The 14,053-nt window shown below is 36.6% G+C and overlaps 1 protein-coding gene across 1 annotated transcript in view; it reads right to left on the bottom strand.

Annotated features, from left to right (window-relative positions):
• LOC308552018 (pregnancy zone protein-like) overlaps positions 1-12,787 on the bottom strand; it is a 42,779-nt gene extending 29,992 nt beyond the window's left edge. Inside the window, exons 1-10 of the mRNA XM_081126976.1 lie at positions 12,650-12,787; positions 10,267-10,450; positions 9,455-9,608; positions 9,232-9,284; positions 8,645-8,665; positions 8,015-8,183; positions 6,648-6,732; positions 4,473-4,596; positions 2,761-2,875; positions 786-895 (exon numbers count right to left, since the gene is read on the bottom strand). Of these exons, the coding sequence (XP_080983102.1) occupies positions 786-895; positions 2,761-2,875; positions 4,473-4,596; positions 6,648-6,732; positions 8,015-8,183; positions 8,645-8,665; positions 9,232-9,284; positions 9,455-9,608; positions 10,267-10,450; positions 12,650-12,732 (1,098 nt within the window). The 5' untranslated portion in view covers positions 12,733-12,787. The remainder of the gene's footprint in view (positions 1-785; positions 896-2,760; positions 2,876-4,472; positions 4,597-6,647; positions 6,733-8,014; positions 8,184-8,644; positions 8,666-9,231; positions 9,285-9,454; positions 9,609-10,266; positions 10,451-12,649) is intronic.
• Between the last annotated feature and the right edge of the window lie 1,266 nt (positions 12,788-14,053).

Here is a 14,053-nt window from a genome sequence, read left to right as displayed (position 1 = left end):
CCGGTCACACTGGCTACCTCTTAGGTCTTTGCTCTTGAAAAGCTGTTTCCCGCCTAGAGCCTTGGACACTCTCCCCTCTTTCTTAAATTCCTGGCCAAGATATATCCATTCATCTTTCAAGTCTTCAGTTTTCTCATGCTTTTCTGCCAACCTGAAAGAACCTTGTCCAATCATATCTACGTGGGTTGGTTTTTTTTTGCCAATTTGATATGAAATACTGGAATAATTGAAGAAAATATAAAACTTATAATATGCCTCCAAAATGAGGAAGTTGGCTATATATTGTCAATTCAAAGATTAGTTACTACAAAACAAAAATGCCCAGAAATTTTGAATTTCTTATATAAAAGAAAATGGGTAATTTACTAAATTGGATATTAGGCCTAAAATTTACCAGTATTATTACCAATATTGAGCCTTGAAACTGAAAAAACTTCAAAAATTATCAATAATTTTAAAAAATTAATCATCTAGATGAAAGATTATTTTTTCTATAGATTATATTACAAAATCATTGTTTATAAAGAGGCAATCAAAGACTATGTAGCCAAACTACTCAGAAAAAATGAATTATAGAGGTGTGTTAGGAAGCTAATTAATAAAAACTTGCTTGGTTTTTCTGGATTTTGTGATGACATTTGCCTTTTAAGGTTGTAATTTGCTAGAATTTATTTTCTTACTATAAATATTCATTTTCATAATAAATTTTGATTTTGTGATAGAAAAACTTATTTTATTAAAAGCCACCTTCCCAGAATTATTATTATATTGAAAAGATATTTTACCTGCCCAAAGATAGGAAGCCCAGGTCTATAATATGAATCCATTCTTGTAAATACCAGTTTGCTTAAGGTATTTGTGATTTCACATGATCCATGCCCAGTTAATTCCAACCCTGAAAAAAAAAAGTGCAATTGAGCAGTTCTACGTATCCAACTCACCTCTTACCTTCACGCCAGCCTCACTCCATCATAGCAACAAAATTCTATCCATATCCTTTCTTATTCTTTCCAGGGTTTCTCACACTTAGAAAATACAAGCAACTTGACAGTAGCTCCACCGTCATATAAAAAATTTATTGACATCCATGATTCTCCAATTCCTCTGGCTTCACAAGTATCCTACTCTTTCCACCCATGTTCTTAAGTTTTTCTCACCCTCTGTGATTTTGTTCCATCTTTGTTTCTGCCTCTTTCACATCCCTCTCCTCTCCCACACCTTTCTGCATACAGCAAAGTTCTTCACATTGGCTTAAAAATATGCTTAAATTTCTTACACAAACAACTTCTCCAGAAAGACCCTTCTTTTCACTCGGAGGCCTATCCGAGGTCTAACCAACACCTGATGCTTTTCCATTCAATAACCTGTGTTTTGTCTTCAACATCTAAAGCACCACTCGATCAAAGTCTAAACGATGCCCTATTTGCTTCCAATATGAGTCTCATTTCAGACTTAATAAAATGAACTCTCAGAAGTAATTCATACATAATAAGCATAACTGAAACTCTTCCAGTGGCTTCTAAGAAATAGTATTTTTAATTTCCCTCTGTTCGTCGGACCTCTAACTTTACTATGCTGACTTACTTGATACTATCTGTTAACCACACAGTAGCCCCCCTTACCTGTGGGCATATGTTGCAAGGCTGCCAGTGGATGCCTACAGCCACATATAGCACTCAGGCCTAGATATGCTATGTTTTTCCCCAATGCATATATACCCATGATAAAGTTTAATTTATACAGAATGCATGCAATTTAAAACTTATGAATTGTTTACTTCTGGAATTTTCCATTTAATATTTTTGGACCGTGTTTGACCATGGGTAACAAACTGTAGTTGTTTCTGTCTTTGGGCCCCTCCTTCCCACGTCTAGCCTCAGTTTCGTAATAAGAGGTGAGCTCGCTTTCAGAGCAACTGCATTTACTCCTAGGAGGATATGGACACAGTGGGAATGGTCCCAGACTTACGTTTCTTGTCTGGATTTTGCTCTGGCTTTCTTCTTCAATCATCTACTGAATGAATCAACTTCCATTTTGATATTCCAAATTATGATAAATTATCTTGGACACATTCTCATCACCATTTCTTTCTATCTACTCCTTCTCTTGGTGAATGCCATTTCCATTTTCCAGTACCCAAGTTTGTAATCATTGGGGTCATTTTTGAATAATGTTCTGATATATCTCATTGTAACACATTTTTCTTCTAGCCTGTCCTCCTCATGTCAGTTAGAATTATCTTATAAAAATGTCAATTTATTTAGGTCATTCTCCTGAAATATATCTAAAGATATCCAATGCTTTTCATAAGTCTAACCTCTTTAGCATGAAATTTATTTTTCTACACACCTTAGCACCGACCTGCATTTTCAGATTCTTCTGAGACCAAACACATTTGTGTTATGCTTACCATGCTTTCCCAGCCCATCACTGTCTTTCAAAATATTCATTCTATACAAATCAGCTCAAATGAGATTTCTTTGGCTTTGTGTTAGAATTAATTATTTCTCTTCATACTCAATTATCCCTCATATTTGCACTTCTTGTGGTAATTTTATTATGGTTATACATCTTTGCATACATGCATATATACATATACACACACATAATTTCTTTTAAGATTTCTTATTCCTTATAGACAGGGAATCATGCTATTTTCATAGACCCCAGAAACAATAATATGTTTTACATAGAATGGGATTTTAATAAATGTTTAAAAATTAATAATTTGATGAATTGATATTTAAAAATAATACAAACCTGTTCCCTCCTCTCTGACCTTGGCTTCCACTTTTAATTTCATTTCATACCCTCTTAGTCTTAGTTGAAATAATTTAGTCTTTACGAGTTGTGTGAAACAGCCATTACTGTCTGCCTGAAGAGAAAGGAAGAGAATTCCTGGGTCTGCTGATTTGCTATTAAGAGTCAGTTAGCAACCTGTGAAATTATTTGTTGGTTATAGAAGAAAGTTCTACAAATGTTCTGACCACCATTTAGTTGCTTACCCTTTCTCAAGCCCAAAAATGACGTAAAATGTCTTCATTAATCATTCATTGAGTTACTCTTTCCAATCTTTGTCTTTCTTGAAAGCCTATCCCATTTTTGCCACATTAAACTTCCTAGAGTACCCAAATGTGCCACAGTATTTTGTAATTCTATTTTTTGCATATATTGTTCCTCAAATAACATTCTTTCTCTCATTCTTATCTTAGAAGAACAACAGTTATTGCTTTTCTAATCTCAACCCAGATATACCATCTAAGAAGCCTCTGTAACTACCGCCACCTAAATAGCAGCTAAGGACTGTGTTTTCTCAACTGTATTTTCTCGATGTCTCAAACATTCATAAAGACAATATATTCATCGAACAGATGAATTATTATAGTATAGTCATGCATCACTTGATGGGGATACATTCGGAGAAATGCTTCTTTAGGTAGTTGTGCAAACATCATTGAGTGGGGTGTCTGAAACAAACCTAGATGGCATAGCCTCCCGCACACCTAGGCTCTATGGGATAGCCCGTTGCTCCGAGGCTGCAGGCCTGTTCAGCATGTTAGTGTGCAAAACCACATGAGGGTAAATCAAGCACAAGAGAAAATGATGCAGTCAAGAGAGACACAGTAAACATGAGGTCTGAGGCTGCTGATGGCATGACACAACATACTGTTTTACAGGAACTTTTTTTTATAAGTAGAAAGAGTACAATCTAAAATAACAATAAAAAGTATGGAATAGTAAATACATAAACCAGCAACATAGTCACTTATTATCAAGTATTATGTACTGTGCCTAACTATATGTGCTATACTTTTATACGACCGGCAGAGCATTAGGATTATTTACACCAGCATCACCACAAACACGTGGGTAATGTGTTCCACTGTGACACTCTGGAGAGAAGTGGCCCAGGCCTGTTAGTGACTGCCACACTGGTATGCAGCACATGGCTGTGACCAGGTTTCCAAACTAAATATTGGGGGCCTTTTTTTTAATGATTTGTTTTTATTTTTGTACTTACATAAAAATATTTATTGCATAATAACATTTAATTATATTTAATTATATACCAAGGTCATGACTCACTTGAAAATAAAAATTAATCTTAGTCTCTCTGATACATTGAAGATTTTGACTGCTAGATTTATCTCATGTTTTTCTGGCCAACTTTGAATACTTCTACATGCTTTGATACCTGGCATACTGATTGCCGTTGGGAGAAAATTACACAACTAGACAAATAAGCATCACTATAAATCCATGAGCCCAACTGTCAAGTGGGCTCCTGATGTTGCCTCACAATTATACGGTGTTTTCCTTACTCCGCGATTTTTCAAGGTGAGTATTTCAGACACTGCTCTCTATTGTATCATATTCAGAATACAATGCTCTGTTGTATTCGCCATTGTATCATAATCCAGGAGGAAACAAGATCTAGTTTTAGTGTCCTAGGGAGAGTAGTTTCCATATACCTGCTGACTGAATTCTTCACAGATACTTTGTGAATGTCTCCCATGGCAGGTGGAAGAGAATCGTAGATATTTTCTGCATACATTAATTGTCACCAGACCAGGGACAGGCTTTCCATATGTGTATCTACAACAATAAAGCAGACATAGGAAAAGAGGTTGAATGTAAATAACTCCGTTCTTCTTCCTCATGACTTGACCCATTCATATATTCATCCTACTCATCCACAGCAGTTGATTTCCTTCCATAGCAATTGTATTTTAAAAGCACTTATTCTGAAATTATGTCACGATTATCTAAGTAAGTGTACATCTGTAGATCTAACAGAAAATACTTGCTGAATCTTTTGACACACCTCCAAATGGAAAATTAACAATGTGGTTTTTCTCAGTTCTTTCCTCTCCCTCAGTTGAGGTTTTCTGATAAGCCTGTTCTATTTCTGTCTTTCTCTGCTGTCAGACTATCCAGGTTATGATTCCAGCTTTGGAAACACCTCCTAATTGTTATGTATCTTAAGAGGATAAGAGAGATGTTAAATGGGAAAGCACTAGCTATAAAACAAAAATGTTATAAATGGATAGTAGCATAATGACTTGGTCTGGTTCTGCCAAATCTGATGGAAGGATATTATGTGCTATGCTCTGAATATGTGTGTGCCTTCAGATTTGTATGTTGAAATCCTAATCCCCAAAAGGATAGTATTAGGGTGTAAGGCCTGTGGGAGGTGCTTAAATTATGAGGGTAGAGCCTTCATAAATGGGATTAGTGTTTTATAAAAGAGGGAGAGATCCCTTGTCCCTTTCACCATGTGAGGACATGGCCAGAAGCTACCAGCTCTGAACCAAAAAGAGGGCCCTCACCAGAAGTTGGCCCTGCTGCCACCTTGATCCTGGACTTCCCAGTCTCTAGAACTGTGAACAACAAATTTCTGTTGTTTATAAGCTACCCATATGTGATATTTTGGTATGGCAGCCTGAACGGACTAAGACATCATGTGAAGTTGAACTTAGTTTATTGTTTCTCAAAGTATGGTTTATGGATCACCTATGTTGAAAGTAGCTGATATGTATTGAGATTCAGAGTCCTGAATCTCTCCTCAGATTTATGATTAGAATCTCTAGAGGTGAGTCCAAGGAATCTACATTTTAACTAAGCACCTCCATAGATTCTGATGCACACAAGTTTTAAACTTACTGCTTTAGCCCAAACTTAGAGGAAGGGGAGATTTGACCTCAGTGTCCCCAAACTTTTCCTTTTTAAAATAATTTCTCCTCCCAAATTTCTACAAGTGCTAATAAAGTAACAAATTATTTACTAAGTTTCAATCACTTTGTTGAATCTTATCTTTAAGTCTGAATCAAAAAGCATTCCCCCTGATGGAAAAATGTAAGGCATCAAAGCTGGTAAGAAGATTGAAAACATGCCTCTCCTTTTGTTTTCAAAAGCAAGAGATCATGTCTCTCTTTGGTGATGTGGAAGATGCTCTACTGCACTGAAAGGCAATCAGGGAAGAGATAACCATGACATGTATTTTGAATTCTACATTATATATCCCGCATTTAAAACAAAGGGTCAGCTTAGCTTTTTCTAACTTTTTATATTTTAAGAAATTCAGAGCAATAATAGGACACAGAATAACACAGAAATTATGAATATGAGTGCCAGAGTTGGACAGCCTGGGCTTAGTTTAGCACAGTGCTCAGGATGTATAAATGCATCATGAAGCTAAGTTTTTTTAAATTGCAGAAGTAATAGAGAATATTGGTGATGAGTTCAGGGTCTGGAGTCAGACTGTTGGATTTAAATTCAATTGGTCATTTATTACCTGTAGGAGTTTGAGATAGTTTATTATTTTTTAAATCCTTTATGTGTTATAGTTTCCTCATTTGTAAATTGAGGATAACTATCCCCATCTCATAAGGATCATGTAAGACTAAAAATGTTAATAAATGCAGGGACTTAAATCATTGTGTGATGTGATTTAAGTGTTCAGTAAGAGATTTTATTAGTAGTAATAAAAGTGTCATAAGCTACCATTCCTCCTCCCTAATCAAGGCTCAGGCAAGTTGGAGAAAGAGTTATTCCTTCTCTATTTAAAATACATCAAAGTCCAGTAACAGTTATTTGCAATATAAACAGAATAGGAAAACAGAAATGAGATGAAAAATGTAACTCACAGGCCACATGCGGATACCACAAATGTTTCATCTAGAAAACCAATAGTCTTGGGCATTTTCACTTGGACCTCAAATTTGGGCAAAACTGTTGTCAATAGAAGAAAAAAAGAGGTGAAAGTGGGCAGGAGATCTTGCAAGTATTAGTAATGATTCTATTACAGAACCATAGAGCATCGGATCGCACGAAATGATTTCAATTACAATTTGCAGCAGCAGGGACACTACTGAGAAAGGAGATGTCATTCATAATCATGGGCAGTTTGTGCCACATTAACTTGGTTAAGCTGGTACTACATTGCCTAGAATCTCCTAGTCTGAATTTGTTCGAGATTTCCAAGGTGGAAAGAAAAGTAGCACGCCGGGTCTCTGAAGATCATCATGGTCAGATGTGGGAACAGGCACAGTGAGGCCAGTAGGTTCCAATCTGTGCTTATTCTTTCCCTCTGTGTCCAGCTTTTCTTCCCAACTGCTGGTCTGCTGACTAACACAGGCCCTAGACCCACCACCAGACTCTTGCTTACAGAAACACTGAAGCGGTTAAGGATTCTTCTATCAGTTTGTTTTGTTTTGTTTTGTTTTTCTTCGTGGTCACTCTGGCAGCTGAAGGTGCTGTTGCCAGGTCTAACTTATTTGTCCCCACCATTGCTTCAGGAGAACTGCTTAGTAATTTCCTTTGATCCACCAACTCCTGTTGGACGCTTACTTTTCTGGCCCCTCCCTCACTTGTATAAGGTTAGTTCTTCAGACAATAAACCCTCTTCTATAATTCTCATGGATGTTCTGGTGAGTTTCGGAATTCATATTTTTGTTATAGGTCTTCTCACCCATGGCATGATATGTTTAATTTACATTTAAAAATCTACATAGCTGATCACTAGTAAGATGACTTCAATGTCTATTATGATTTGAGCAGTGTAAGTATAGGTTGGAGACAGCCAGGAGACAATCCCAGGGAATACCTTCAGTTCTAAGACACAGATCAACAGGTGCATAAAGGTAACCCAATGTTTTAACAATATAAATAGGGTCAAAGGGACCTATTAAAATCTCCTTGCCTCTTATTGGCTCTGTGATTTTGACAAATTATTAACTTTTCTAGTATTGACAAGCTTATTTATAAAATGGAAATAATTGATACGCTCATTTATAAAACAGTATCTCCCCCATAGGGCGGTTGTGAGGATTAACTGAGATAATGCATGAAAGTGCGTGGCAAATATTTAAGTAAATAAAAAAGCTTGCGGGTTTTCAGCGATTATATGCTAGACTTCTGCTTGTCATCTATGTGTAGAAACCAGCCAGTCTTAAGTACCCTAAAGTTATAAATGTCTTCATTTGTAAAAGTTATAAACATGCAGATTTCTTACCATATTCATTCACCTCAAAGGAGTGCTCAATTTTTTTCCCGGACTCCTTCTGCACCATGACCTTGTAGAGACCCAGAGTGGGCTCCACAGACAGTGGGAAGGAGAGCTGGCTGAGCCCCCCCTGCAACCTGAGATTTTGCCATTGGAAAATCCGGTTCCTCTTGGGATTCTACAGGTAAACACATTATGAGTTCATCGAAACAATTGAAATATATACTTTTGAATAGAGGGAGATTGGGGAGGGCGATACTGAGCAGTTGGATAATACACGGTTGGTAAACTGGCCCCAAAGGCATTAGCAAAGTTTTCTAAGAATTATAGATTGCGAAAAGGGCAACACAGTTACCAGATAGATATAAGATATTACAGACTACAGTACCTCTTTTTGAGATGAGGCATATTTATTGTGGTCAGAAATATTGGAAGAGTCACGAAATTGCATCATCTCAGGGAATTTTGTTCTTTCATTTACATCTTATCCACTCTCCAAAGGATTTAAGGAAAACAAGGAAAACAGCGTTTACTTAGTTTTGGTGAAATGCTAGTGGGGACAGAGGATGTGGAGAGAGGCAATTTCAGGTAAGTTGTAGTGAGTGTTTGTCCAAGTAAGATACAGAGTGTATTACCTACCTTAACGTAAACCACCGGGAACTGAAAAGAAAGAAAGAATATGAGTGAGACAGAGCTCAGAAAGAGGAAACTGTGATATCAGCATTGAAAGAGTATCTGGGTCGGAGGAAGTGAGTCTGTATATTTCTTGTCCGAGCAAGGAATTATGCCCAGTTTGGTTCACAGAACTTTATACATTTAGTTTGAGGAATCCATCTCCTAAGAAGTCATGCCTTTCCCGTTAGGAAATAATATACAATTGAGGAAACCTACACTTAGGTTTAAAAAGGTCTGAATAATAAGTTTACTTTGCAGGTGGTATTTATCTCTAAGAAATTCTCCATTTCTCTCAGAGAGAATTCAAATGCAATTAGTTATCCTTTGTTCAATAAAAATAACTAGTATCTTTAAGAAGATAATTTAAACAATATTAAATTTATTTTAAGAATGTAGTTGATGAACTGATTTCCTTATTTCCAGCAGTGGTACCTTATGAAGTGTTTCTGTAGTAGATGTAAGTATCTCATATTGGTCTCAGGTTTTCCAAAAGAATGGGCTTTAACTTTTTGCTCATTTCTCCCAACCTCACCCATCGCTATGAGACTCACCATTTCATTCAAAGGGTGAAAATTGACATCCACAGAGACAATGCGGAATCTCACTGAAACAGAGATTTTTCCCCATGAAACCGTCCAACGGGAATCCAGGGCAGTAACACAGATAACAACATGCCAGGCCTTCCATGACTTCAGAATGAAGTAATAGAGAATCCCCACCCCTCCACCCAGCCCCACCCCTTAAAGTTGCCCTTGCTCATTTCTTTCCTTATACCTGTTTGTCCTGGTTTGTACATGGGTTTGTCTGTCTGGACAAAGACAAGGCTCTCTACTTTTAATATGGGCATTGGCTTCCTCTTTACGAACTCCTGGGTTGGCCCTTTCACCTGCACAGTAATGAATGCTGAGGAAGACTGCATCTCTGGAATCTGTAAAACAGAAATATGAGCTGAAAACTCTGCCCAGACTGACCCACTTCTGATGTTTCTGGTTAGTCCCATGAGAATTAGTAGGGAATATGGTCAAGGGTTATTTCCCCTGTTTTATAGATTATTATGAGTAACATTACAGTAATAATTCATTGATTTAATTAAAGGAAAATACCATTGCAATAAAACAAACTTCAACTAGTAATGACAGTGAAGGGAAGAATATGCTTGCATTTTCACAGCAGTTATATGCTGTCATTCATGGTAAGCCAGTGTGATTAACTAAATATTTAATATCTTAACTAATAGAAGGTTACTAGGACAATACATTAACTGTGAGATCTCAGATAAGTCACTTACGTTTATGAATCTTATTGTTTATATCTGTGATGGCGTGAACATTGTCTTAGAAGTTTAAGAGCAAACAAAATCTTTCCTATAACTACTGTTACCTTTCGCATATTGCACTAGATCTGTTTGTTAATATTATTTAAACACATTCAGTAGAACTTTCATGTTTAGAATCTAATTTGAAATTCACTCTGCGCTTCTGGTTTTTTTCTGTCATTGTGCTTTTTTATTGCTGGGTGTCAGAACACAAGGCATCAATGAATACGTGCTTTCATCAGTGTCATTTATCCCAAAGAGTAATACTGACGATGAAGGGGCTGCAGAAGAAGGAGTCCCTCTCTGCCACCAGGTCTGTAAGGAGGGTCTTGTTGTGTGTTCCATACTCCAGAAGTAAGTTAAGTGTCACTGTCTCGTTCAGGTGATTTAGCATGACACAGGCCTTCTCAGGAACGCCGGTGTATAGCTGTGATGGGACCACCACCAGGTACTGCCTGCGGAGAAGAAGAATCTGGGTCAGCCATGGGGAGGTCAAAGAGACATCATCATTGTGGCCGTTTCCCAGGTAATTTTGCTTCTGCCACCAATCGGAACAAAGCCAGATTTCACCGGGAGTGTTGAAGACTGCGTTCTTTAGAAGCCAGTACAAAAGATCTTAGAAACCCAACAAGCCAAGCATTCAGACGCTTCTTTTGTGGAAATATTCACCCTTGTAATATTTGTAGGCCTGTTCATAAGCTAGGGATAAGCGATCCATGAGTCATTATGTAATTTAGATAGGAATAATTTTCAGCTTTAGGAACAGATGAAGAAAATGTGACTAAGTATAATGAAATATCATTCAGCCTTAGAAAAGAAGGCAGTGCTGCCATTTGTGACAACATGGATGGACCTTGGGGACATTATGCTAAGTGAGATAAGCTAGACAGGAAAAATAATACTGCATGGTATCACTTATACATGGAATCTAAAAAAAGAAAGAAAATAAAATTCATAGGAACAGAGAGTAGAAAAGTGGTTGCCTGGGGTGGCATGTGGGGGAAATAGGGAGAGTTTGGTAAAAAGGTATAAAGTTTCAGTTGTAAGATGAATAAAGCCTGAGGATCTAATATATCACATCGTGACTATAGTTGATAACACTCTATTGTATAACTAAATTTGCTAAGGGAGTAGTACTTAATGGTCTCATCAAAAAAAAAAAAAAAGTAAATATGTGAGAAATGGATGTGTTAATTAACTCAATGAAGGGAATCCTTTCACAATATATACATACATCAAATCACCACACTGGACACTTTAAATATCCTATAATTTTTTTGTCAATTGTTTGTCAGTAAAGCTGAAAAAACATTTTATTTTCTTTAAAAACAACAAAATGTGATTAATCAATTAATCATCACTGAATACATTTAGAACCTGTCTTCATATAGTGTTGGGTTTCATATGGAAGATATCACGAAGCAATTTTAGCTTTTTTCTATCTTTTATTCTTTGGTGATGAAAGAAAAGCCACACCAAGCCATCCTAACCACTCTCCTGTGGCTCTTCAGTCATCATTTATAATCACCCAAACACTCTGCACTTTACGAAGCTCTGCTTGCCCATGCCTTTCCCCCTTCAGAAGTGTCCTTGTCTATCTGGAAAACTTCTATTCGCTTCATAAGACTTATCTTGAAAACAATTTTCTCTATGCAGAGTTTGGTGACACTCCTTCGCTTATATCAGGTCCCATAAGGAGTTAAGTTTCCTTTGTAAATATTCTCACAGAACCCTGCAATACCTGCTCCTGGTTTTGCACTGCGCTTCATTCTGTGCACCAACTCTCTTATCTATACTGTGAGGTATTGAGGGCAGGGTCCACTTTTGTTAATCTTTGCATCCCCAAGAACTAATGCCAGCCACTGAAGTTTTACACAAACCCTGGCTTGTCTGTAGCTGTGCATCCATTTTGTCAAGTCCTGATGTGGGGCAAGTCAAGTGACTGAGTCACTTTATAATGACCATGACACAGCAGCCCTTTTCATGAGCTAATAAAGAATTTATGGTCCTTATATTTTATATTTTATGAATGCTGTAGAAGTCTATATTCTTTAATTTTTACTTTTTTATTTTAGAATTTTATATTCTTATTTGGCAAATGGTTCATAAATGTTACCGCCCTCTGAGTTTTCTAGAACTGGAGTATACTTCTTTCCATGTGATCAATAACAACTTTAAAAAAAGTATTGAATTTATTGGGGTGACATTGGTTAATAAAATTATATAGGTTTCAAGTGTACATTCTATAAGACACCATCTGTGTATTGTGGATATGTGTTCACCACCCAAAGTCGTCTCCTTCTGTCACTATTTATCTCCTCTCCTACCTCCCCTTCTCTCCCCTTTGGTAATCACCATACTGTTGTGTCTATGACTTTTTTTTCTTAATCTCTTTACCTTTTTCACCCAGCCCCCAATCCCCATCCCTTCTCACAGGTGTCAGTCTGTTCTCTGTATCTGTGAGTCTGTTTCTATTGTGTTTGTTTATTTTGTTCATTAGATTCCACATATGAGTGAAGTGCAATAAGAACATAATGACCCTTCCAAGCCCTTTAGGTCATTTCAAAGGGAATCAGAAAATAAATAGACACCAAGAAGCAGGTAACACAATGGGAGAGAGGAGGACAATAGGCTTTTCTGGAAATGTTGCTTACGGTTTTGAAGTAGCTGAAGCATCTCTGGGAAGGAGCAGGAAGAGCAGAATAAAGACTGCATTGGGCAATTGACTTCCCCTCATGGTGTGCAGAAGAAAAGGAAATGAGAGTCTGAGGCCTTGATTCCTTGAACTCTGCTCCTGTTCCACAATCACTGGTTTTTATTTTACCTGATGGGCAGTGAAAGTAAACTGCTAGCCATTTTTTTTTTGTAACATATTAACTACTTCCAGTATAAAAAAAATCAATTCCAGATAATTTCCACAACTAACAGTATTCTTCCATCTACTTTCTCAAATTTTCTAAGAACTTGAAAAATAGTGCTTTGAGGTTACACTGGGTCTGGTTATTAATCAGTACTTTAAATATTTTTAAGGAACAACAAATACATTGCATAATTTGATGAAATCAGTCAGTATTCTTGATTTCTCTTTATTTTTATTTAATTTTTTTAACTTGATTTTTATTGTTGACATGATTACAGATGTCCCAATTTCCCTCCGCCCTTTGCCCATCTCCCCCCTGCCCTCAGCACCCCCTTCCCTCTGGCCATCACCAAACTGTTGTCTGTTACGTATAAAAGTCCTTTGGCTAATCCCTTTGCCTTCTTTCATCCAGTCCCCTTTTCCTCCCTCCCCTCTGACAGCTGTTGGTCTGTCCCATGTATCCATGCCTCTGTTTCTATTTTGTTCATCGGTTTATTTCATTCATTAGGGTCCACATATAAGTGAGATCATAGGATATTTGTCTTTCTCTGATTGGCTTATTTCACTTAGAATAATAATCTCCAGGTCCACCTATGCTATTGCAAAAGGTAAGATTTTCTTCTATTTTTATGGCCACATAGTACTCCATTGTGTGATAAGGGTTTAATTTCCAAAACATATAATTTGAATTTATACAACTCAACACCAGGTAGATAAACAATCCAATTAAAAAATGGGCAAAGGACCTGAATTGACACTTTTCTTTCTTTTTAAAAGAGAACTATTAATATAAATACATATCCCAATTCCCTTCTTCGTAATTCAGGGAACATTGTGTTCCCAAATCTTCATCTTATATGGTACTTTAATGAAACAAAGAAATAAAATTTATCACAGGGTTTTAAACAAAATCAGCTTGAAGATAATCGCTATTGTTTAAAAAATTAACTTTTGCTTTTTACAGCTATCCTTATATTTGTTTGTTTATAAAGAAAATGATAGTTCATTTGGATATAACAACCCATGTAACATATATTTATCGTTTCTTAGTTCATTTAACATTTAGAATATAAAGCCAATTAATGTATTTAATTCTCTAAGAAAATGACCTTTATTTGTTGAACACTCTTATTTAATTGAAGCTTGAGCAATATAAAAATATTTTGTCAATAATGATTCATCATCTTATTTGCTTTCC

The sequence above is a fragment of the Miniopterus schreibersii genome (assembly GCF_964146895.1).
Source record: "Miniopterus schreibersii genome assembly, chromosome: 2".
NCBI lineage: Eukaryota > Metazoa > Chordata > Mammalia > Chiroptera > Miniopteridae > Miniopterus > Miniopterus schreibersii.
The sequence above is the reverse complement of the archived record's forward strand: the minus strand, read 5'-3'. Positions and strand labels throughout refer to the sequence as shown.